This window comes from Drosophila hydei, unplaced genomic scaffold (genome assembly GCF_003285905.1).
Source record: "Drosophila hydei strain 15085-1641.00,03,60 unplaced genomic scaffold, DhydRS2 tig00008114-arrow-pilon, whole genome shotgun sequence".
NCBI lineage: Eukaryota > Metazoa > Arthropoda > Insecta > Diptera > Drosophilidae > Drosophila > Drosophila hydei.
Genome location: NW_022045827.1, coordinates 8,099,276 through 8,124,468, shown reverse-complemented (window position 1 = coordinate 8,124,468; position 25,193 = coordinate 8,099,276). Strand labels below are relative to the sequence as shown.

At 37.8% G+C, this 25,193-nt stretch overlaps 1 protein-coding gene across 2 annotated transcripts in view; it reads right to left on the bottom strand.

Annotated features, from left to right (window-relative positions):
• The window catches only part of LOC111596051 (rap1 GTPase-activating protein 1), a 109,764-nt gene extending 85,252 nt beyond the window's left edge, over nt 1-24,512 (bottom strand). The window contains exon 1 of one of the 2 annotated variants that reach the window (XM_023310099.2): nt 24,183-24,512. In XM_023310099.2, the coding sequence (XP_023165867.1) occupies nt 24,183-24,454 (272 nt within the window). In that variant the 5' untranslated portion in view covers nt 24,455-24,512. Of the gene's footprint in view, nt 1-11,896; nt 12,220-24,182 lie in introns of those variants that run through there. The other variant, XM_023310098.2, reaches the window with a different exon arrangement.
• Nucleotides 24,513-25,193: the final 681 nt, after the last annotated feature.

The window sequence follows — 25,193 nt, the reverse complement described above, 5'->3', positions numbered from 1 at the left end:
TCAGTCGCATACAAATTGCTTGGCACGTGGGGGCGTATACGAAAAGCTCTCTCTATGTCTTCTTGCCTGCTTCGCTGCCTCTTTCCCTTGGCAATTGAATTGCTGATGAGTTGCGGCGTCGGCGCCTTCGCAGCCTCATTGAATGTGTAATGCAGCCACAGGCGATACAATAATAGCATACAAAATGCTCCTCCAAATGAGTTGAGCAGATGAAGAACTGACATTGAAACCGAACCACAACTGTACGATATGCATACTATATGCCCGTATACAATATAATATACTTTGTTTTTCCTCTTATTCTGGCTGCGTGCATGGCACCCCTGCTTTAATGCAAAGCTCCCCAGGCAGTCGTTCAATTTGAATTTCAAAATTGACGTCATCCACAATGCGCATATGATTTACTTGTTGATTCTAAAAGGCAGCCCAAGCCACGCCCACCTAGTCTCGGGCCACATTAGATAAGCAACTTGAGGGAATTGCAGCTGAGACTTGAAAGCTAACTTTGTGTGTGTGTGAGTGCAAAAATGCGACTGCTTAGCAGACAAAATATATGAAATTAAAGCGGTTTTCGTACTAGTGCCGAAGCTTAAATGCACTTAAATCAGTGATCGGTGGACTAAAGACTGACAGCAAAAGAGCTCACTTACAGATTAAGCAGAGAGAAAAAGCTATAGAAAAGCTTTCTATTATGTCTTCTAAAAATATGGAACATTTGAAGCTAAGGGAAAAGCTTTAAAACACTTTCGATTGCTTGCTGCTTACTAATCAAAAGCTTTAAGCTTGCAACAGTTACTGTTTATCATATATTACTAAATATTTAGTTATAAGAAACTATTGTACATTAAGTTACTAAAGAAACTTTTAACTTCCTAAGATTATTTTGCGTAAACAGCTTAAAAGTTGTTAAAATTTTACTCAAAAAAAATTATTGCTAGCTCAAAGCTGATTTTAAGTGAAAAGCATATAGCAAAGAGTTCTGAATATTTATGTGAATTGTTTTATAACTTCAAAGCTCAAAACTCCCTTTAAGTTAGAGGCTAAACAATAGCAGTTCTAAATATGTAATTGAAGTATTTTAAAATGTAAAAGATCAAAACTCACTTTAAGTTGAAAGCTCTACAAATTCAACTTTTCAAAGTTTACATTTGAATCACCAGCTCAGACACCCAGCTATCATTGCCTGCACCTGAAGTGTATACGAAGTGGAAAAAAATAGCCAGTGTAGAAATACGACAAATATTTGCAGCTCATTTGAGAATATGGTAAAGCAGCTTTTGTAAATTTGGCGCATTTGGCGTTGACGGCGACTTTTATGGCCGACAAATGAATGCAACAAAAATTGTGCGACGAAAATTGAAAGAGACAGCAGTGCAACACGTAATTAGCCAAACGGGCCAAAATGGCCAACAGACTCGACTGACTGTGGGCTGTCAGACGTCAGCATGTTGAACTGCAGAGCCCTAGTCAAAAAGAGTCCAACTTTTGCCTTAAACGAAAGTGTTTTTCAAAATCGACAACCTTTTAAAAAGCAAAATTTAATTGCAAGAAAAGCAAAAACGAATCGAGAATTTGCTCGATTTAATTGGGCGTTAATGACTCTTTGCATTAAGCGCAGCCAATTAAAACCGACTCTAGAGAGGTGTTCGATAAGTTGCAGTTGTTGTTGTTAAATTAACTAAGCTGAAATTTAATTGTGCCCATAAAGAATGTGGAGGCTGTGTCGGACGGAGGCTAAGCTCCGTTTAGTATATGCCTCAAGTTCAGATCATGTGAAAAACGAAAGTTTTTCCACTTGCCTGAGCGCTTGCATGCGGCACGAATTCAATTTGGTTGCAAATTACGTATACGCCTCATCTGCAGCTTCTTCTTGTTGGTTTTTTTTTTGATCTGCTCATGTTGTAAATTATATAATTAACTCATCGTTCAGTTGTGACCTTCGTGGGCTTACAATGAACTTGGCCGCTAACTCTTTGACTTTCTTTTGTTCGATCGTTCCAATGCCCTTCTCTGGCACACTGGTTCGACTCTTCTGCATATTTACATAAATTTGCGTGATAATCATTGAAACTGCCCATCATTTGGTCGCCACTTTAGTAATCCCTATCTTCATTCGCAAGATCTTGGCGGATCGCCAAAGCGAGCAGCTCAACGAATCAAATAAACAAAAAAAAAGAAGATGAAAACCAGTTGTTTGCTTTCAAATATACTCTACAAATGGGCAGCTATTGGGTAGATATGTGGAATTGCTGGAATTGGTAGATATGTGGAATAAGCTGCATATAGAGCAAATCAAGTTTAGTAAACATTGTCTCTTTGAAAATTCTGTTCAATACCTTAATAATATTTAAAGCGTCTTAAGGCTAATGTGACTTTATTAAAGCTTTGTTAAGTATATGTAAAATAAGATTTATAATAAATATAAACATAAAAACTTCTCTGAGCTGAGCTTAGCTTTCAACAATTAAGTTTACATAAAACTTGACTTACTTGCTGATAATCTAAGCGGCTAGTCAATTGTGAAGTTTAAAGTCATGCTGAGCTAACATGGGCAACTGCAAGCTGGCGCAAGGCTTTGTTAAAATTGATTGGCATCAAACAACACTTAAAGTTGTTGGCTAAAAGCAATTTGTTAATGCAACTTCATATACAAGCAATCATTTTTGGTTCGATTTATACAAGAGATGTTTTATATGTCTTTATTTGCAACTGTCTTTTATGATATTAAGCGAAGTGGATAATTGATAATAGATATATTTAAGGTAATATGTAGACTTTAAGTAATTATAAGAAGAATGAACTATATGTGTGAGTTATTATTGTAATAAGAATAAATGATATATGTGAGTTATTAGCTCGACCTGAAGGAAAGACCTAGATATAAGCCTAAGCCTGTTGAGCATAAGTTCAAATCGGTATAAACTTATAAGCAACTTAAAAAATGTCATTTGATTGACATACTTTAAAGTTTGCTCATACTTTATATTTTGTTATTATTTAACACAGTTGGCTCTCTTTCTAGTTCCTATTCTATTTGCTATTTGCTTTCTTCATTAAAATAGTTTCTATTTAGCTGCGCACAGTAGTAAACAGTAGCTGATGCTTGGCTGTTGCTGCTGTGATGCGAGTGCTGTCTGTCTGCTGACTGGCTCAATCAACTGGCTACAGCAACTATTTTTGGTGCGCTGCCAACAAACGACAACAACAGCAACAGCAGCAGCAACAACAACAATAATAACAACAGCTAAACGGCGCCGTCGCATGCCAAAAACGCTAAAAGCGGCGGCTGCTTTTGACCCACTGACTGATATACGAAAAAAATATATATAAAAAAAAATAGAAGAAAAAGTTGGCAGTTGGCAGTTGGCTGTTTGCCGCTTGTCGGTTTCCAGTTTTGCATTGTTGCAGCATTTTGCAGTCGCGCAATGGCAAATGCAATTAACTTGTTTAACATTTCGGGCGCCAGTTGATCCCCAAAACATGCTGCCACTTGGCTTGCATTTCCTGCACCCCCCAACGTTCGACAAACGCAATTTCACTTAAAAGCCACCCACTCTTCCACTCACCCTCTCTCTCTCTGTCTCCCTGTTTGTCTAACAAAATGCCACAAAATTTCGTAAAAAAATGTTTCATTTCAAGTTGTCAAACTTTGAGGCATAGAAAAATGTCTGCCACATCAATTCAGATACATATTTGCATATAGCACAGACAAGCCAAACACAACAACAAACAGATGACAACAAGTACAAACAACATGAAGTATGCAGCACGAAGTTGACTCTACTAGACTAACAGATACCTTGGAAATGGACTAAATGCAAATGGAGTTTATACTTCATGGGAGAGCTAAACAGTTGGTTATAGATGAAATTGTTTTTGATTAAAAAAAAACTCAAACATACCTTAAGTAATATAATAAACATAAACATAAATATATAAAACATAATTATATAACATTGAAGCTTAGATATTGCTAGTTATATATATATATATTTTAATGATAAATAATAACAGCTATTGCCATTAAAATTCCAAGTTATAAAATAATAAAGTTTAGGCTTAAATTTGAAACAGAAAAACTCATCATTCTAATAAAAATAAATGCTAGCAGTATTATCAACTTTTCCACAGCTCTTTGGACTTGAGACTTCATTAGCTTAAATATATATATATAATATAGCAGAAATATGCTCAAAACACCAGACCAAATGTTAGCTTCTGGAGTCATGTTTTACATACCACATGTCAATTTATAGCTATCTCGGGAGACATTTATTCTCATCGTAAGCCCAAGCACAAAATATGCTCTGCAGACTTGCATACCCATGCATATATATTAACAACAGGGTATTCATAACAACAGCAGTGTGTCATTCACCGCAAAATGTAAAAGTTTTACAAGTGATTTTAACTTTTTACAAACTGTGCAACTGAGGCCAGATACTGAGAAGCTGAACTGATAGAAGAGTCTAAACTCTGAGCTCTGAGCTGACGCTCTGTCTACAATTTCCAATTAATAATTCATAAACATTTGCTCAGTGTACTCTCAACTCTTCTGCTGCTACGGCTGCTGCTGCTTCAGTGTCAAAAAACAAATGTTTTCCGCCCCTCGCCTATCGCCCTCAACTTTGTGTCTGTGTCTGTGTGTGTGTCGTTCCCGTTTGTTGCGGTTGTGCCTCGGCCCTTAGCTGAATTGCCAACACTTGTTGTTCAAAGTGTTTTTCTTGGCAATTTGTCTGCTGCATTTGAGTAAGACAACAACAGCAAATTTATTTATGCTACCCAGCCTGCTTGTAATTGGGTTACCAGTGGAGCAGCAGCAGCTGATGTCTGGCATGCACATCAAGTTGCCCAGACACAGATACAAAGATACACAGATGCAGATACAGCTACAAAGCTACAGTTGCAGCACTTGCAGATGCTAAGTGAAGTGAGTTTCAGCTTTTCTTTTTCTTTTTCTTCACTATTTCTTTATTATTTTTTTTTTTTTACTTTTCTTGAATAGCAAATGAGTGCACTACTCATACTCATATTTGTCTGAGTAATGAATGATTTTTTTCTCCTACTTCCAGCATCATTTTTTATGCGCATTTTTTATGTGCCTTTGCTTAATTTTTTATGACGGCTTTAAAAATTTGTTATGAGCATCGTTTTGTTGGCTTAGTCTGTAATCACCGTGCAAGCTGCTCTATAAATCATAGAGGAGCTAAAGTTCGAACTGCCAACTAACATCAACTCTCATATTTAATCTCACAAATGGCAGAGCTATTGCTCCCGCCAAAGTTCCAACTCGAACCAAAGCTCTGCTCTGTTCAGTCCAATCAGCCATTAGTTTAGTTCAATGCTCAGCACAAATATCAATTTTCCTAATTGCCAAACGCATGACACGCATTTGCCGAGTGCCCTGTGCCAAAAACTCTCCAGCCAACTTACCTACGAAAGTTAATGGGATGAGTAGCGGCAGATAATGATGCACGGAAAAATATTCTGTAAGTTGTGGAAGCTAGGCGACGCTGCTGAAGCTGATATTTGGAATACTTGAGTATCGTAATTATTACACTGCTGAGAGGTTCTATTATCGGTACTATTACGATATTCGATTATAGGCATTCGAATAAAATAAACGATAAAATAAGCTTTGAATAATATAACTAAATTAAATTAAATTAAAATTTTAATTAAATATTGTAAGTCAAGTTAATACTCGATAAGTGTATTAAATTATCGAATATAAATAATTACGATATCATAAATCTAAAGAAGAAGAACACCGCTATATGTAACAGTTAGACTATAGAACTGTTACGATATTCGATTAATTACATATAATCTATTATCATACATGGAAATAATACGATATTCGATTATATATTATCAAATCAATCGGTAATCTCCAGACTAGATCATAATTATATTGGAGATCGTAATTTTATTAAGCCTTACTTACAAGTTCAATCGAAGCTTTAACTTCAATATACCCGTTTTATTTATTTACAGGGCATTATAAAGCTCATGCATAACTCATAAGCAGGCACCTTCACTCTTTACCCATTTCCAGCACACATTTATTGGCCTCATTTGAGTGACAGAGAATGAGAGATAGGAAGCGCCAGGGAGCGAGAGAGAGGGAGACAAAGGAGGGATCTGCCTTAAGATATTTCTCTTTTTTTTTTGCATAATTGTGCGACTGGCAGCCCACAAGCGAAAACAATAAACAAAGAGGAAGTTTTGTGTGTCGAAGAAAACAAAAGTTACATCAGTTTTGTGTCAAACGAAATCTAAGCCAAACAGAATGGACCATTAACAATGGGGGCTGTATACACCTGACTTTGGCCGGCTGGGCTCCACTTCCCTCAACTGTGACCCATGGCAAATGAATGGCCGCAGCATAAATTAGCGTCAAACTGCGAAATTGACTTTCGACACAGCTCGAGCAAATGGGATTCGGGTCGATAAGGCAGCTGGAAGCTCGTAGCTGGCAGCTGGTAGTTGGTAGATGGGGTAAACGTTGTCTTGGCACCTTTTTCGGCAGACGGCACCCACGCGTCGGGCAGCGCAGCCCCCAGGTACCAATTAGACGCATTTCTAATTGTGTGTGCCTCTGTTTATGTGTGTGTGCGTGCAACAGGCACAGCAGAGGCGGTTCACTGGCATGGAAAATGACAAGGCAGCAGCAGCTCCCGCGAGTTGCCCCAATCTCGTTCCCTGAGGCTCTGGCTCTGTGCTTTCGTTTGTTGTTTCTTTTCTATATATTTTTTTTATTGATTTTTCTTGGCGTGACTTTAATTTAATTGTTGTCAGCATCTTTGAACTTCATATGCGACAGTTGCCCTTCTCCCCTTCTCTTTCTTTCATAGACAGCCCCACCTTTCCCCCTATTTTGTGTCAGCTAATAAATTTATAAAATTTGGAGCGATTACGTGGCTTAGCAATCGTAATGCCCATTGAACTGTGCCGCGCTGCGATTACAAAACACATTTCCTCCATACATAATACAATCTATTTCTATATCGCGAATATCGTATATATTTTTTTATTGTTATTTGTGATTTCTGGTTTCTTGAACTTGGCTCTTTATATTGTTGGGCCCGTTTCATTGTTATTGTTGTCTCTTGAAAGCTGACAGGCACGGCACTCTTGAAGTGCCGTTACTGTTCGAGTCTTTGCCGCCGTAGGGGCTTGGCTCTTTAATGTGTCAACCCCTTGATTGTTCATAGGAAATATCTTGAATATTCTTTATCAAGATTTTGCGTAATGCAATCATTTTAAATTTGCCATTGTCAGCTTAAGTTCTGATACCCTGTAATATGTAATGGAACAGGTATACATTATTAATTATAAACCTGATGACTGAACTAACTTTCATTCAATATTCGTGAAGAGCTTCTCAGATTATGCTTGACATTCAGTCTTATCGTATTTGGTTCGGGTATTTGTTAGTCAAGCATATCAATATCTTTAACTTTTAGGCATTAACAACACATTCTTTGGGATCATTAAGTCACAATCGATAGCTACATTTACAGAGTAACCACTAGTCAATCATGCCCATCGCGTTTTTCTTTCTTATCGATTTTATGCATGGCCAGAAGACAGTTGTGGCAATTGCTCAAGAATCACGTACGCGGACATGCCCCAACGCCCACAAAATGCCTACACTCAACGAGTCAGCAAGTCTGTCCGCATCGCCAACTCCAACTCCAGCTCCGACTTCTATTCCGATTCGCGCCTCGTCGTGCTGTGGCTTAAATAAGCTGCAGCAGGTTTTAGCCATGGCTAAGACGAGTTAGCAATCCAGTTGAGTGGCCCTGTCAGGTGCTTCGAATGTCACGTGTGCGTTTCAAGGAGGAGAGTCAGGTGTCCGGCTGTGGCATAGTTTGCCATTTCTTTGCTTTTTGGTACGGTTCATCAACATGAACTAGTTCATTCAAATTGCAATTTGCAGCGATTTCTAGCCCGTCTGCTGCTGCCTCATAATTAAGCCATTAACTTTCAACCAAACTTGTCAGTCAATTATTCAGCAGACATTCGTACAAATCCATTTCACCACTCGCCCCACCTGCCCCACTCACGCAGCACACGCCGTGGTTAAAGATTCGAGCCACCCACCGAAGTGAGGCTTTTAGTTTTGTTGCGTGTCGAAACAGTTTAAGCTATGCGAATGCCAAATTGTTTCTCCACCAGAAACGAAAAACGCAAATACCAGAATTAATTGAGATAGCAGGGAATGCTCGACCGCCCAGATACCCTATAACGGCATATCGAAAGCGCTGCTTAAGCAATTGAAGCCGAGACAAATTCTTTGCCCAATCGAAGCGAAGCTCTTAATAATCAAAAATAATTGATAAATTATACATTTGTTGACTAGCAGATACCCTATAAATAGATTTGGAACGCATTTTAGGCTAATCATGAAATATTGATTCCACAATAGAAATTTATGAACACAAACTGCAGAAACAATTAAGCTAGTAGAGAATGCATGACTAGCTGATACCCTGTAAAGATATTATGAAGGTAAATCTTAAACTAAGCTTAACACGTGGATTCCCCAACAGAGATAACAGACAAATATTAAAATAATAAAATAATCAAGCGGAGTACGCTTGATTAGCAGATACCCTGTAATGGCTTTTTGAAAGCGTCTCACAAAAAATTTTAACTAAACCAAGTTCCCATTCGTTTCTTCAAAAACATATTCAAAAATGATTGGCAAAATGCCCGACTAGCATATACCCTACAATTGCATTTTCCACTCATTAACTGAAATTATTTTATTATTTCCATTTTTAATATTATAGAACAACAAATATATCCGCCTTAGTACTTTTCACATATACAGGGTATACATGACTAAACAAAGAAGCAAGCACAATACACACACACGCATAAAATTAAATAGTGATAAATGATCTGGCCTGGTCAGCTGTTTCTTGCTGCTGCTGTTTGGCCAATTATCTGGCTTGAGTTTTGCATATAAATTAGCCAGAAGAAGAAGCACAAGAATGGCCGAATGGCATTAAAAATGAAGAATACGCACAGCTGGCCAAATTCTTAAAGATGGCATCTCGCTCGTTCAACTGATTCTGTAAACTGGGCTAACTGTCTGGCAACGTTCGTTTTGAGGTCGACTAACTGCCAGCCGAACGAAATGAAGATCAAGCCTCAGCTGCGAGCTGGCGAGAGAAAGAGACGGGAGACACGTCTCTGGGTCATATAAATCAAAATTGTTGTCGAGCTAATGCGAGAGCCATGAATAAACTAGTGAGGGAGCCGAAGATGAACTAAGCCCAAGCACAAGTAATTAAGTAAAAATAGAATCTTAAAATGAAGAGTTGAAAACAAAGAGGGGCTAGAAACGGAAGTGTTTCTCTGGGTGTCTGTGTGTGTGTGTGTGTGTGGGAGGCAGCTAAATAAACCAAACGTAAAGAAAAGAAATGAAAATCCCTTTTGACTGTCAAGTTCAGTTGGGGAAGTCAGAGGGACATTAGCAGAGCCCGCAAGCTCTATAAAAATAAAAATGAAAATTACTTTTTGCTTGCTTTGTGCGACTTTGCTATAATAATTATTTACAAAATGCGCCCACGCCACGCCCACAGGCAACACAGAGGAACAGCTGAGAGAAGGCGCCAGCTCAGCAGGCATTGTTTGGTCTGCAGAATGTGGCAGGGGGCGAAGCGTGTACGACAGTGATAAGTATATGTATATGTATATACAGCTCATCCACACACATACCCACACACACACGCACACAGACAGCCCTTGGACAGGTATCAATTACAAATCTCTAATGCGAAAATAACAAGCAAAGAATCACAAAATAACAATAAGGCGAAACGAGAAAAAGATAATAACAATATGAGAGAAATACATAACCAGCTAAGGGAAGACAAAGAAAATCTGTGGCTAAAGAGTCGGGGGATTGGGGCCTTTGTTGTTGTTATATAGAAAAGAGTTGCTCGGCTAATGGGTAAGAGATATCCGCACAAATGAAGCAGAGAGCACCACATTTCATGACAAGTTGTGACAGGTGCGAAGGAAGGGCGCAGCAGTTGAAAAAGAAATCAAGTTGGAAGATGGGGAAGCAGCGGGATGGAAGTGGCAAGTGGAAATACAAGTCGAAACTTATCTAAGAAGAAGTGATGCAAGCACAGAGAATGGACAACAATAAATGGATTATATTGGTCAGCTTGGACACATAAATAGCTTAAAGGCTTCTAAATGGCAGGAACTGGAATGGAATGAAGTGAAATGGAATGGCAAGCGAAATGGAATGGAATCTTAAGTATGTGGAAAAAGTAATTGGCGATTTACTGTAACAACTTTAAAGAGATATCGAAAATTGAGTAATTTCTTGAGCTGAAAGTTCAGGAATGAAATGGAATGGTACACTGAGAGAGTGGTAAGAACCAATTGGGTGATTTAGCATGGAAACTTACAAGAGATAGTGAAAAGTGAGTAAAAGTATTAGCTGAAAGTTAAGAAATGAAATGGAATGGAACACTGAAAGATTGGTAAGAGCGAATTTGATGATTTATAGTGGAAACTTACAAGAGATAATGAAAATTGAGTAAAAGTATTAGCTGAAAGTTAAGAAATGAAATGGAATGGAACCCTAAGAGAGTAGTAAAAGCAAATTGGGAGATTTATAATAGAACTTTATAGAGATATCGAAGATTTGGTTAGATTTTAAGTGGAAATTTAAGGTTTATTAAAGTGTAAAGCCCAAGACCGGAATAGAATGGATTGTGCTGATATTTGCCTTGCTTACAGCGTTTCGCAAATGTAATTTTTTATTTGTAAAATAATATTTCAAAGAGAGAAATAAAGTTAATATGAAAGGAAAAATAATCTCTTGAGCCTTCGCCTGTTATTGTCGATAGTTGCCCAATGAGTTCTGCGACTGTAGAACTTGATAGATTCCTATGTAGCGCTGAGTTTCTCAAAAACCAGTTAGCTCCAGTTCGCGCTTTTTGCAGAATTTGAATTTCATTTTGTTATTTTCTCAGATTCAAAAACGAAAACATCCGCTCACTATTTAGATAAAATCTTGAATTTTGTTTAGCCAAAGGAAGTTCAAATACTGCTAGATATAACATAATAATATATTTTATATAATATGTGAAGTGAGCGTTGCATAACTGTTGACTAATTCCATTATCCAACTTTTAGTTAAATAAAGACAATTACTGAATAGATAAATTCAAAGAATTTAACACGTAATAAATCGAAATTTTATACAATTCGTGAAAGAATTCATTTAATTGAAATGTAAAAATGTAAAAAAAAAAATCTGAATTGCTGGCAGAGTAGATCACAGTTAATTAGTGAAGAGACCTCCAAAACCCTGCAACTCTGTGGCAAACAATGGCTGCACGTGTTGCATTGTTGCATCTCATGCAGAGTGCAGCAAAAGCCAAAAGCAAATTGGCAGCAACAAAACTTTGCGGTGAAAATTTTCGTTGGAGCTGCAACGGAATGAGTTGGGTTTGGAAATGCAGCATAGAGGCAGCTAGCCAAGCGGCAGGTGGCAGGTAGCAAGTGGCAACTGATGGTGGCAGCATGCACTCATTATGATGACTACGAATGCCCGCAAAAACCAAAGGAATGCGACAAAATGTGAAGAGAGAAACAGGCAAAGAGAGAAATAGAGATAGAGCCAAAAAGAGGGAGATAGAGGGAGAGGAAAACATATTTTGGTGCAGCGCATCAAAAAAGCATCCATCATGCGATTTGTCAGAGCGCCACATTGCGTCAATCTTCGCAGCAATTGGCCAAGTTAGCGGAAACGCAATGCCCTTTTAATGGCCCCACAAGCTCTGTGATGTGCTGTGGACGTGGACGTAGGTGTTGATATCTGTGTGTGTTTATGTGTGTGTTGGTTGTTTACACCTACCCGGCTGGCGAGGATCCCTGGCTGAAGCATTTGCCAGCTGCCATTGCAGCGGCCGACGATGTGTGTATATGACGTTGCGGTGGCGTTGGCTGATGATGCGGCGACGAGGTGGCCGAAACAGTTGGTGTGCTTTTCGATGACGAGGAGCTGCCACCCCCACCACCAGCAACAGACACTCCACCCGCTGCCATAGCCACTTTGCGCTTGGGTGACAGCTCCTGGGCCGCATTATCACAGACGCTGTCCGTGTTGACGACCTGCTCCTGCATATGTATCTTCAACATGTTGTTTGATTGATGGATTGACTGCTCAACGTTGCGTTGATTGCTGGCTGCGCTTTGTTTTTTTTTTTTTTTTCAATTTTTTGTTTTGTTTTGGTTGTTGTTTTTTGGTTTTGTATTTTTGGTTTTAAATATTTGGATGCGTTTTGTTTTGGTTTGCTTTTGGCTTACGCTATTTTCCTTTAATATTTTTTTATTGTTTTGTTGTTTTTTTCATTCACTTTACAAATCTGTGACGGCGTGTGCTATAAATTGAATTCGGGTGAACATTTAATTACGAGGCTTCTTCAAATTTTATTGCAATCAATTTGCCTGCACTTCAGGTACTCGAAAGGCGAATCACTTGGCGCTCTGCTCAAAGAGCAGTTTAATTAATTACATTTTTCTTGGTCACAAGAGCTGTGTATGCGATTTAATAATTCGCATTTTTAACACGAGTAGTTTAACAATCACTTACTGAATAAGGTACACGGTAACTATATTTTTTATTGTATTTTTTGCTAATGGATATTTCCAAGGTACACGTTAAATCTAGGTACAGTACAGTAACAACTTTACACTGTACCCCTTGCTAATATCTAATAATAATTCTAACAATACATGCACCTGTTTAAATGTATTACTTTAGTACGTGTTAAATATAGGTCCTCAGTTACAGCTAGGTACATAATAAGCCAAGTTTAAAGACACTTCTATATCAAACGTCTCTCTAATTACATGGAAGCACCTAGTCGTACATTCAATTTATGTGTATATATTTCGTACTTGTTACGATAATTCTTTTTACGATGCGGCAAGCGGCAACTGGCCGCAAAAAAGCAAATCCAATTTCAGTGGCTTTATACGTCGCACAGCTGCTTATGAAGGTAACCAGTGGCAATAAAGACTGGCCAAGCGAAATGTCGGTATATGGAAAACGATGGAAATTTAATAACTGACAGCCTGAGAAGTCAAGTTTATGGGCGCTCGTAAAACTTCATCAAAAAAGATGGGGAAAAACAAAGAAAATCACTCAGGCCCGAAATAAAGTGTTGGGCATATTAAGAAGTAATGCTGAAAAGCCATTGGCATTGCTTTGCGTTGCTCAACCTTGCTTTGCTTTGCTTTCTTCCTGCTTTCCGTTGTCCAACGAAGCGATGAAAAGCGCGTGAAAATGCGTGCAGTATGAAAAGCCAATGACAGTAGACAGACAGTAATACATACAACAGAAAACCAACCCGCACATGTGGAAAGCAACTCATCACAGAGAGAAAGAGAGGGAGGGAGGAAGAGAGACAGTGAAAGGGGCACAAAGCTCCAACTCAGACCTACAGGCAACTTGTGAACAAAACCGTCATAAAAACCACTCGAGGCAGCTGTGTGCGGGAGCCCAAAAGCGAAAGAAAAAAAAAACAAAAAGTTGACTTGAACCTGCCCCACTGACAATTGGCTTAAGTCTAGAGGGTTGTCCAACCCGGCGTTCTGTGTAGGTAATGGCTGACGGCACGTGTCCAAGTGCCGCCAAGATGATTTATGTTGCATGGCATTGACTGAAGGCATGTGGCAACTGCTTAGCGACGTTGTCAGGTGGTGCACACCACCAAGTCTCGCTCTAAGTGCTTCATTACAATGGCGAATCGGGTGCACAAAGGAAGAAGAGCAACAGCTATTTACTTTCGTCGTTTTAGGGCGCACTTTAGCAAACAGCCAGCAGAAGCCCATTTCATAGCCTTTACCAAAGGTAGCCAAGTTGTCCGGCCTCAGCGGACGGAAGACAATACGATTATATTTGAAATTAACGTCAGCACTTGACTTGATTAGTTGGCCCCAAACACTCTGAAGAAGTCTTTAATTAGTTATTCGATGTCATTCGCTGGCCGAAGGAGTTAATTACCTATTTGAACATCACTTAAAGTTAGAGTTGGTTAGAAGTTAGAAGTTGAATAGATTTCGATCAATAAGCAATATTAATAAGCTTCTGCTTTGGGCGATACTCATAGTTCTATGGCTTATTTGGTATATCGAATAACTGGGTCACTTGGAGAAATTAACATCTAAATTATTCTTCAATATTCAATCGACTTATATTCAGAATAATTGTTTTAAAAATCTTTTTGTACATATCAATCATACTTTACAATTTCTTATACTCAAAAATGTTTGCTACATATTCTTTTTTTGTTTCCATAAAATATTCTTTTATCTAGCTATTCCCGCATGAAGAAGATTAGTTAGATTCTAGAATTAAGTATTATTTTCAGAACAACTTCCACTTTCAACATATATCGACTAACATATTCTGCTTTTCATATACGTACTATAAGGCTAGGAAACACAAAATGAGAATTTATATTCTTATCCCACTTTTTATTAAATATATTCGACTTATCTACTATTAACATCACTTGATATATTTTTATACCCTGATCCCATTAAAAATGGGAAATCAGGGTATAATGGTTTTGTGCAAATGTATGTAACAGGCAGAAGGAGGCGTGGCAGACCCCATAAAGTATATATATTCTTGATCAGGACGACAAGCCGAGTCGATTGAGCCCTGTCCGTCTGTCTGTCTGTCTGTCTGTCCGTCTGTCCGTCTGTCCGTCCGTCCGTCTGTCCGTCTGTCCGTCTGTCCGTATGTGTGAACGCGTGGATCTCAGCATCTATAAGAGCTAGAGACTTGAAATTTTTTTTGTAGGTCCGTGTATAGCACGCGCAGGTCAAGTTTGTTTCAAATATTCGATAACTATTCGCATTTAATTGTTATCGAATAAAAACATTATTGAAATGCAGTAAATAAATTATATCTCGAACGTCTTAAGAGCTAGAGCTTCCAAATTTTGTATTTAGTCTTATGTATATTTTATGCAATTTTGATTTTTGTTGGATTTTGGATACCGGCTCCAAATTCCCCCAAATTCTTAGAATTTAAGTTAAGTTGGAACTAGGGCCATTATGTCAAGACGTTTGCATCTCAACCAAGCCAATAGGATATATAGATCATATGCTGAAAATTTCATTAAAATTAAGTAAAACAGAAGTTATTAAACAAAACGTTTGGCCAATTTGCAAAAGCACATGTCAGCAGCGCCACGCGCACGCATTTTTCCTATTCTTTTCTATTCCAAGAATTGAAATTGCGATTGAATTGTGCTGAATTATTAGCTGCTACTTATGTTCAAATTTGCAACGTCTCGAATAAGAAGGGCAGTGGCTGCGTTGGTAGAGGCTCCGCTCGTATGCAGCTTGGTCCGGGTTCGAGACCAGTGAAGATGAGATGTTTTTTATTGTTCTATTTTTTTTTTAGTTATGAAGTGGCGGTGTTGGTAGAGTTTGTGCACGTTGCGCAAATAATCCGGGTTCGAAACCTGGTCTCACAATGTCGATTTTTATTTGTTTTCTTTTTTTTTAATACTCGATACAAACTACGGAAAATATTAAAAAACTCAAAGGACTGGGATCAGGGTATCTCCTAGTCGGGCACCCCGACTAGAGCTTTCTTACTTGTTTCCTAATTAGATTTGGTTCTCAAAATATAAGTATTATCTTATCATAGCAAAATTTTAATGCCAAACTATTTAAGCTTTTAACTTAGCTTTACTTATATTTTATTGTGAAACAAGTTATAAATTTTTAATTAAAAGTTTTTATTTAAGATTGTTTTTCTATCTTAACTTTTTTCATTTTCTTATTATTTTCTCAAAATTGCAAAAAGCACCTTCTTCTGTGCATCTTAACAAAAATCTCATTCATCATTTTACAATTCCCTTAACTCTGTCCTCCAAAGCCCACTTCTATTCATTTTCAACCTCATTCTTCGTTAAATGATCAACTGTTTGTTACATCATTTATTATTATATCAACTAGCTGTTGCCTGGCCCAAATCGTTAAGTCTCCTCTCGCCCAAAGCGTCACACAGAGGAAGGCAGCGTAACCGCGAGGAAATGAACTTCCATAATAAAATTGCAAAACATCAAATTATTTGACTCGAATCGAATTAAGAGCAATGATTTATTTTTATATCTCTTTTTGCATTTATTTGTATTTTTCTGCTACTTTTTTTATTTGTTATTATTTAGTAACACGCAACTTCCGTTGCAAATTCGTCTTTTCCGCATGTGAATACATTGGGAAAAAAAAATGAAAACAAACATAGAAAAAATGGCACAGTCCACGCTCAGGTGAGAATGATATAGAAATATATATGTTTATACATATATATATATATATATGTGTGTGTGTGTCCATCATAAAATAGAATTAGGTAAGCGAATTCAATTACGTAGCATAGAAAACAATTTTATATCTACAAATCAGAGTAGTCTAGTCTAGGACTATATAAATGAAAGATACCCTGCATAAAGTGAATATTTTGATATTAATATTTAAAATTTTTTTAACATCGATTTTTATCTATTCCTTCAACTTGAGATCAATCTAATTTGGCGACTTCTACTATTAAAATCTCCTAAATATTACTAATATATATCAATTATTATAAATAGTTTGAAGATAGCGATTTACGTTTTCTCTCTAAAACTTCAATGATTACAGGGTATCACAAATACACCCCTACCGTCATTAAGAGCAAGAGCAAAATAAACCATTATGTGCGAGTTTTTATGGTATTGTGGCGAAGTGTTTGACGGCAGGGAATTGCGGGTAAATGCAAGAAAAAAACGCATATAGAATAATTTATTTAAATCAGCATCCGACCGCCCCCATCAACCCAGATCCAACAAGAAAAACCTCGACGACGACGACGATAACTTTGACGACCTTTTATGGAGGCATGCAAAAATTCATAACAATTTACAACGATATGTCTACGATTTAACTACATTCGCTTAGAAGAAATCGAAGGGGCGGTGCAGCAGGGGAACTGATTGAGGCAAGCAGCATTGTGCACCATGTGGGTTGATTGCTCAGTTAATTGTGCCTAGAACTCGCGAGTTGGGGGTAAACAATCTCAGATTTTGCATTACACTTGTGCGACACTTTTATTGATATGAAATTCAAATTTCTGATGCAAACAAAGTTCAGTTTTATTATATACAGGAAAATGATGTGGTAAACATTATTTAAGTGCAAGCAATTATGAGTGTAATCGATAAATATAACGGGTTTAACTGAGGTGGGAACTAGTTCGGGTTACATCTGGATTTGAAGTGTAATCGATATAGAACAAAGGGCATGTATGACTGAGAAAATGAATTGGAAATGTTATAAATAAATCGATTGATAAGAGCGGTAATTATTTTTACTCATATATACAGTGAAATTTGAAAACACTTTCAATAAAAAGTTGTAAAGAAAATAATTATTAAGGCAAAAGTTAATGTTAGGTAATAGATAGTTTAGGTAACTTTATATAGAAATTCTATTGCAAGAACAATCTTTCCTATCTAGGTTTCATTGCTATCAGCACTTTGAAATGTGTTAGCCATTCAGAGTTAATATAGCCGAAAAAAGACACAATATGATGGAGTGTTACCAGAGCAAAAAAAGTATCTTTCAAGGTTGACTGTTGAAATATTTTCATTGATGCATTGGCCAGCAAATGGTAGCTGATAGCTGACAGATAAGATAAGAGCGCAGACACTCCAGAGACTATTTCAAATGTGTGATAAAAACTTTTTGAACTATAAATGTAACTAACTATAGTTATGATAGTTGTTGTTGTTGTTGCTGTTTGGTCAACTGCCAACAGCTGTTGCAAGCTGTGTGAAAACTAAACTCAACTCGATGCTGGGAACGCACCAGCGACTCGAGCTCGAATCTAAGAAATTGTTTACAGCATTTATGTCGGAGCGTAAATATTTAAACACGTGTCACAGCAAAGAAACAAGAAGAAATAGAAGAAGAAGCTGGAATAAACATGAAACAAATGCTGAAAATGTGGCCAAGTTAACAACGGCTGCGGCTTGTGTGGGTATGTGTCTTAGAGAGGGGCTAAAATCAACACGGAAGCAGCCTGAAATGAAAACCTGCCAAAATTCCGGATGTACACAAAAACCCATGCTCCCACGCAGCGGTCTATAAAGGTTGCCAAGCGGAAAATTTACCACGAAAAAGAAAACTTTTATACTTAATGAAAATATTATTTCATAAAAAAAATTCTCCTGCCACCTATCGATAAGCGAAGGCAACCCAATTTGCTCGGTATTTATAGTCGTTGCGCGGTTGCTGACTCAAATTTCGATTGAATTGGGTCTCGGTTACGTTTTCTGTTAACTGTAAATCTTACGAGTTGTGGGTGCCAGTTCTTAAAAGACATAATCTATAAATGACGTATCGATAACGGGTAAGAAAATCAGATTGCGAAATGTTGACACTAAAGAGAGTAAGCGAGAGAGAGAGAGAAAGAGGTCAAACATAAATTTGGAGTATGTCAAACACTTGACATAGTTATTATCAGGTAGTTAGGCAAAATAACTTGTGAAATGTATACAATAAAAAAATAATAAATAAATAAAACATTAACAAATACTCTTGATAAACCAAATAAAGTTGCTCAGAAAAAGATATAAGCGAAAAAAAATTATTGAAAATTAGTTTTGATCTTTGAAAAACATAAAAAAAAAAAACAAATATATATTTTTATAATAAAACAAAGTAAAGTTAATCAAAAAAGGATAAAAGTGAGAAAAAATTATTGAAAATTATTTTTAGTTCCCAAAAATATGTAAATTATAAAAAAAAATTTGACAAGAAAATTTTGAGAAAAGGTAAAAGATAAAGATAGACTTGAAATATAAATTACAATGACAATATATCCCCAAAAACTTATATTATTGACATTTCTTTAACAAATCAGAAATCTTAAAACGGGTTAACAGATCTTGAAATGTATACGCAAAGAATACAGCTGCCTGAATTGTAAAAATAATCAACTTTTCGCAGTACTCGTTGAAAGTCTGTTTTTTAAACCCATATCAAGTTTCACGTTGGTCGACCTTCATCCCATTGATGATTTGTTGGCCCAGAGGCAAACGGTCTAAACTTTTAAGTCAATAGGAAAAGCTGAGAAATCAAATAACTCAGAGCTGACCTTCAGATGGTCAGCTGTGCTGCTAATCCCTGGAATATTACGTTCAAAGCAAACATAAAAAATTTCATAATTTATATATATTTTTTTTACAGTTGAAAATCAGAGAAAACACATGAAATGTTGTTGTTTTCCTTTTCAAAGTAAATTCTCAGACTTTTGGCACAGGTGTAAACAGCTCGTAAGCAAACACACCCCATTTTGCAGTGCCCCTACCCCACTCTCATCCACACTCGTTTGCTTGCCGTTGCAAATAGCAAACGAAGCCGCTGCCAAAGGCAATTAAAGTAAACATATGAAAAACACGCCAGGCGCATATCAAATACAGTTGCTCCGACTAAAGAAGAGGAACGCGTGCCCTCTCCACCTCTCTCTCCCTATCAATCTCTGTCTCCTATGCTCTATGCCACTCGTCGCGGCCATTTGGCAGTGGGCCAAAGAACGCGCACGCCCCATAAATTAAGCGTTTGTGTGTGTGTGTTTGAGTAAAAGGGAACAACAGCGTTGGGGATCGAGAGATAAGCGACAAAGCAAAACGCATTTGGCAAAACGGTAAATTTTGCGTAGCAGCACAGTAAAATTCAAAATCAATGCAGGCGAATGACACAGCAAAAGAACCTAAAAAAAATTTATAAAGAGCGAGAGCGTGTGCGAAAAAGATAGTGGCCCGTCATCGTCTACACTCTCTCACACGCGCTCTCTCACTAAAGCTGTAGCAGGCAGCAAGACAGAGAAAGAGACAGCCACTGAGGCTGAGCTGTTCAGACCACTGCACTTCAACTTGAACTTTTCGGTCAAGCGAAGGCAGCAGCAATAACAACAATACCATCGGCAGCATTGAGAGATGACAAGACAATTGATGAGCGTAATGAGTGGACGAGAGACATATGCGAAAGATAGTGATGAATGAATGGCAGATAAAGTGACCAAAACCAGCTGCTTTTTGTTATTGTTAATGTTGGTTGAAGGCAATAAAGTTCATTTACATAGAACTGGAAGCAATACGAATGCTGTCAATATTTATGCAGATCTATTTGATTCGCCGAGAAAGCCAAAAACAAACAACGAGCAACAGGCAGCAGAAGCAATGCAAGTAAAACCAAAGCAGCGCAAAGAGAGCAAACGAGAATGAAAATATGCCTGCGGCAAATGGTGGGGGGAGGACAAGCGCACGAAACGTATTGAAAAATTCCAGCAACATTTTGGGCAATGCAGCAGCTGTGACAAAAAAAAACCTACAACAAGCAGCAGTAAAAATACGCAAAAAAAGAGTAGAAGAACAAAACAAATGCCAATATATATGTATGTACAAACGAACACAGAAAACAACAAGTAGAAACTGAAGAGAAAAAAAGCAAAACACAACGAAAATGAAAACCAGCAGCAATAACAACAACAACAATTATCATGTGAAACCCGTTTAAAAGAAATTCACGTGCTGAGGATTTTGTTGCCTGCCTGCAACAACAAAAATGCCCCGCTAGCAATGCATAACAACAACAATATCAGCAGCGAGGCGCATATTAAACGGCACACAAAAAATGCGTAATTTGCATACATACATATACATGTACACATACATGCATATGCATATGCAAACGGAATAAGGAAATTGGGTACGAGCAGCGAAGAGCAAGTGAGCAGGATCCTACACACACACACAAACACACACTTGAATGCATACGCACGGGAATCTGGAAGTTGATTGGCCGCATTTAAGACAAAGATTTTGTGACAAAAATTTACGTGCTTTGTGCTGCGGATCAGCTGAGTGACTTAAGCTGACATTCCAATTGCAAATTCTGGAAGCCAAACAAAAGATGAATCAGCAGCGAGTAAAATAATGTTGGAAGTGGTTTTAATTGCGTCAATGAAAATTTACTTTTCTGCTGGATAGTTCGAAAAGGTGAAATGTAGCAAAAACAGAAATATTTTTTAAATATTAAATATTCAAACTACTCTTTGATATGTTATTTAATGTGAAAACACTAGTGGAAAAATTAGCTATAATGGAAGTCAAAATTGTTGGAGTAGGCAAGAAATGTAAATTAAGACTTAGAGCAGATGAAATTGAACTGTTGCTCCAATTGGAAATAACAAAGATCGGAGTTTGTAAACAAATAAAAGAAAAGTCTGGAATACGACTTAAATCGTTCTCGACTTGTGTAATGGAAACCCGAAAATGTTTTAAAATTCAAAAAAAAAAAAAAAAAGAAACATATCCAATATGATCAGTAAATTTGGTTTAAAAATTTCTCACATATTGATCAAACTAAACAAGCTATCATAATACTGAACAACACTCCATCAATAATATCAGACATATAACTCCAATCGCACACATACACACACTCTTACTGTATGCACATTTATCAATATTCAATGTGATCGCATCGATGTTGATGCCTCAAACAAACAAAAAAACACGTAACAAATACGCGTGACGCATTTCAATCGAAATGCAGCAACAAAAAGCAAAACAGCAACAACAGAAACTGACAACTTCCAGCGGTGAATGGCAAATGAATTTTCGAATTTGGAAGCTACAGCGGTTGTTGTTGTTTTGCTATTCTTCATTTTTTGGCGCTTTGCTTTTGTAGCCGTTAAGTTGTCGCTTATTATTGTAATTTCGTTTATATTTTTTATTGGTCACTTGAGTTATGTTTTTATTTTCTTTTTTTTTTTATGCACAATTATTAACGACACTTTTGTAATTTGTTGTTTAATAATAGCAACAACAAAAGATTTCACTGCAAACACTTTCGTTTTGCCTAATTCCAATGCATATTCTTTATGAGACGAAAATAAACAACTGTAATTATCTATTATATCTACACACACTTGTTCCACTCTTCTTCGCTTGCCATTTGAACGTTTAATTGAGCGCAGTTGTTTTTTTCGTTTCGTTTCGTTTCTTTTCTTTCACGAATTTCACTTTTTTGGCGCGTGCCGGCATTTTGCAACACTCAATGCTCGATCGAATTTTTGGTTGGACTGTCGTGCATTCTGTTTTGCTGATAAAAATAATTACCTCATTTTGACTAATTACACACACACACACGCGCACACACAGTTGTACACTTTTGAATTTTTGAATTCGCTCAACGAATTTTGTTTGACCGTTGTTGGTGCTGCGTGTGCAACTGTTGCTGCTGCTGCTAATTTGCAAATGATGCGTTGACGTTGTCGATGTTGCCGTTGCATGAGCAGAATTGGCAGAAGCGTAACAACAAAAACAAGAACAAGAACAGCGCACGCATTTTTTACGAAAAGAACTTCGACTGCGCTGCTCTCGGCTCACATACGGAACGACGAAGACGACGACTACGACGACGCCCACACGAGTCGATTATCAAAACGAAACTGAAATCCCAATTGGAGTGCGGCGGCTGCTGCTGCTGCTGCGCTGCCAACTGTCTGGCGCACGAAGCTCAGATTTCAGGTTCCACAACGACCAGAGAGTTAGAGCGTAAATAGTGTGAGAGTAAGAGCGAATGGCATCCACACAACTGGAATGACAACAACCGTTACGCGTGGTCGTCGCTACTTGTGCGCCTGTGTGTGTGTATGTGTGCAGTTGTTGCACTTACACAGCGTATTCTGCTTCTGGGGGTGAGTGGGTGTTGCAGTCGCATGGGGGCACATTTTCCTGTTTATTTACATTTACATTTATTTACATTACAAATGCAAGCGATTATTGTCGCCGCTTGGGCACAGTTTGCACAAATACAGTAAGCATCGTGGCAGGCACGAAAGCGAGTGCGCCCGCATTAGCCAAAACAAACAACAAACAGACCAATATCAACAGCAACAACAACAACAATGGTTGCCGGCCTCATCAAAGGCCCGACTCGAAATGGAGTGCTATTTGCATAGCTTGCTCACTCCTTCCACTCAGTTTCGATTTCGCCCCGTTGGGGGCTACCCCAAAAGTATGCAGTAGGCGGCGCGCGATAACAAAAACAAACTGTAAACGACCGGCACGGGGCACCAATACCAAAAAAAAAAATAATAGCAACAACAAACAGCACAGTTGGCGTCGCAGCTGATTTTCATATGGCGCTCAGAGAGTGAGCGATAGTTCGCTCTCTCACGCATTGGAATGAAAACATAAACAGTTGTTTTTTACACTGTGCATACAACCAAAGTTTTGGCAATGAAGGTTTGTTGCGAATTACAAATTAATAAATAACTAAGTGTATCAGTTATAAAATATATTTCAATAACAATTAATATTGTTTTAATTTTTAATTATTTCTTTTATAATTATAAACAAAGGAAAAATTAAAAAATAATTATAATATGGATTTTAGTTAATATAATAAGATAATAAATAAAAATATAAAATTGCTACTTGGCCCTAAGCCAAGTCATAATATAAGGTTTGCTAGCTAGTGTCGGCACAGCCACAAGCTCCACCACGCGCAAGCTCTGTGGACGGCATTTGTGAGAGCTGTGGACACTGGAAAGCGCCAGCTGAATAAACGACAAGCATGCGTAAGCAACAACAACAAGAACCGCTCTCTCTCTCCCTCTCTATTTTACACAAAAAACAAAGCAAGAAATGGCATCCACACTGGCAATGGAATGTTCGCTGCTTCTGCGACGGCGTCATGCACTTGTTCACTTGCGTTTATCAACAGCTAAGCAGCTGTAGTTGTTGTTGTTGGTGGTGGTTTTGCTTTTGCAGCTGATAATGACGGTGGCAGTTTTGGAGTTGCCCGCTGATAATAAGAGTGAAAGAAAAAAGAGAGAGGGGACAGCGAGCTCGTATTCATCTGTGAGATAAACGCACTATTGGGGGCGTAGCGCACCAACTGTTGCTGGCATTAGGCCAAAAGCCAAATAGCAAATATGCATGCCCCACATTTCGATGCAGCTGCCACAATATCAAAGCAAATGAGCCGCGCAAAACAATAAAATTAATTGTATGACGACCCCTCCAATAGGAAACCCCACAACACGCCCCTTGGCTCACCTCATTTGTGTCAGCTTGCTCTCATCATAGCTTTCCAGGCGTTGATACTGCACCACCTGTCGATTGGGCAACGTGGCATGCTGTGCCACACCCGCCGAATGTCGTCGATAATCCGTAAAGCTCTCGCTCTTGCGCAATCCCGGAATCTTGCCGGAACTGTTTCGCCAATATTTGATCATGCGATGCAGCGTCGTCGGCGAGGCCGTCGCCAGCGCAGCTGCGTTGCACGATGTCGACTCCGCGTGATCCACCAAAGTTCTATAAGAACTCATTTCGGATAGGTTCTAATAGCTGTAAATTTCACTTTCATAACATCCGCAAATTTTAAGAAACGGAAACGTAAAACTGGAACACCGAATCCAAAGAGCTCGAAACAACTTGAAACATAGAAACCAAATAGTGTGGAGTGGTTGGTATACGAGCGTTACGAATTGACACCACCCGACGGAATGGGATTCGTTAATGTACTGATTGCTTTTGTCACTTGCTTCATTCCGTTTCCATATATATGTTTATATATTTTATTTCTTTATATTTGTATTTACGATTTTTCATCTCTCGTTTTATTTTCTTGCTTTTATTTATGTATACCCTATAATGGGTTTATATAATGGGATATGATGTTTTTGGGGGCGCATATCTTTTGTCTTATGGGGTATATAGATAACATATGACACAATCATACACTTTTTGCTTATCTATACTGTTCTTTTTTATTTCTAGACCCAACGAACTCAAGAACTGTAAGAGCTGGAGACTTGATTTAAAAAATTGAAATTCTTAAAAATGTTTTTCTACCTAATAATAGCTTGTTTGGGTAAATAATACGAATACTTTTTGTGAAACTGATAAATATTCATTTTTAAAAAGGTTTTCTTAAGCATAACTCGAGAACTTTAAAAGTTACCTATGCTAAATTTGCTCAGAGTGTACTTCTATACGACACAAATTGTTGTATATAGATATTTTTAGGCTTAGAGAAAATAACTTTAATTAAAATTGAGTAATATC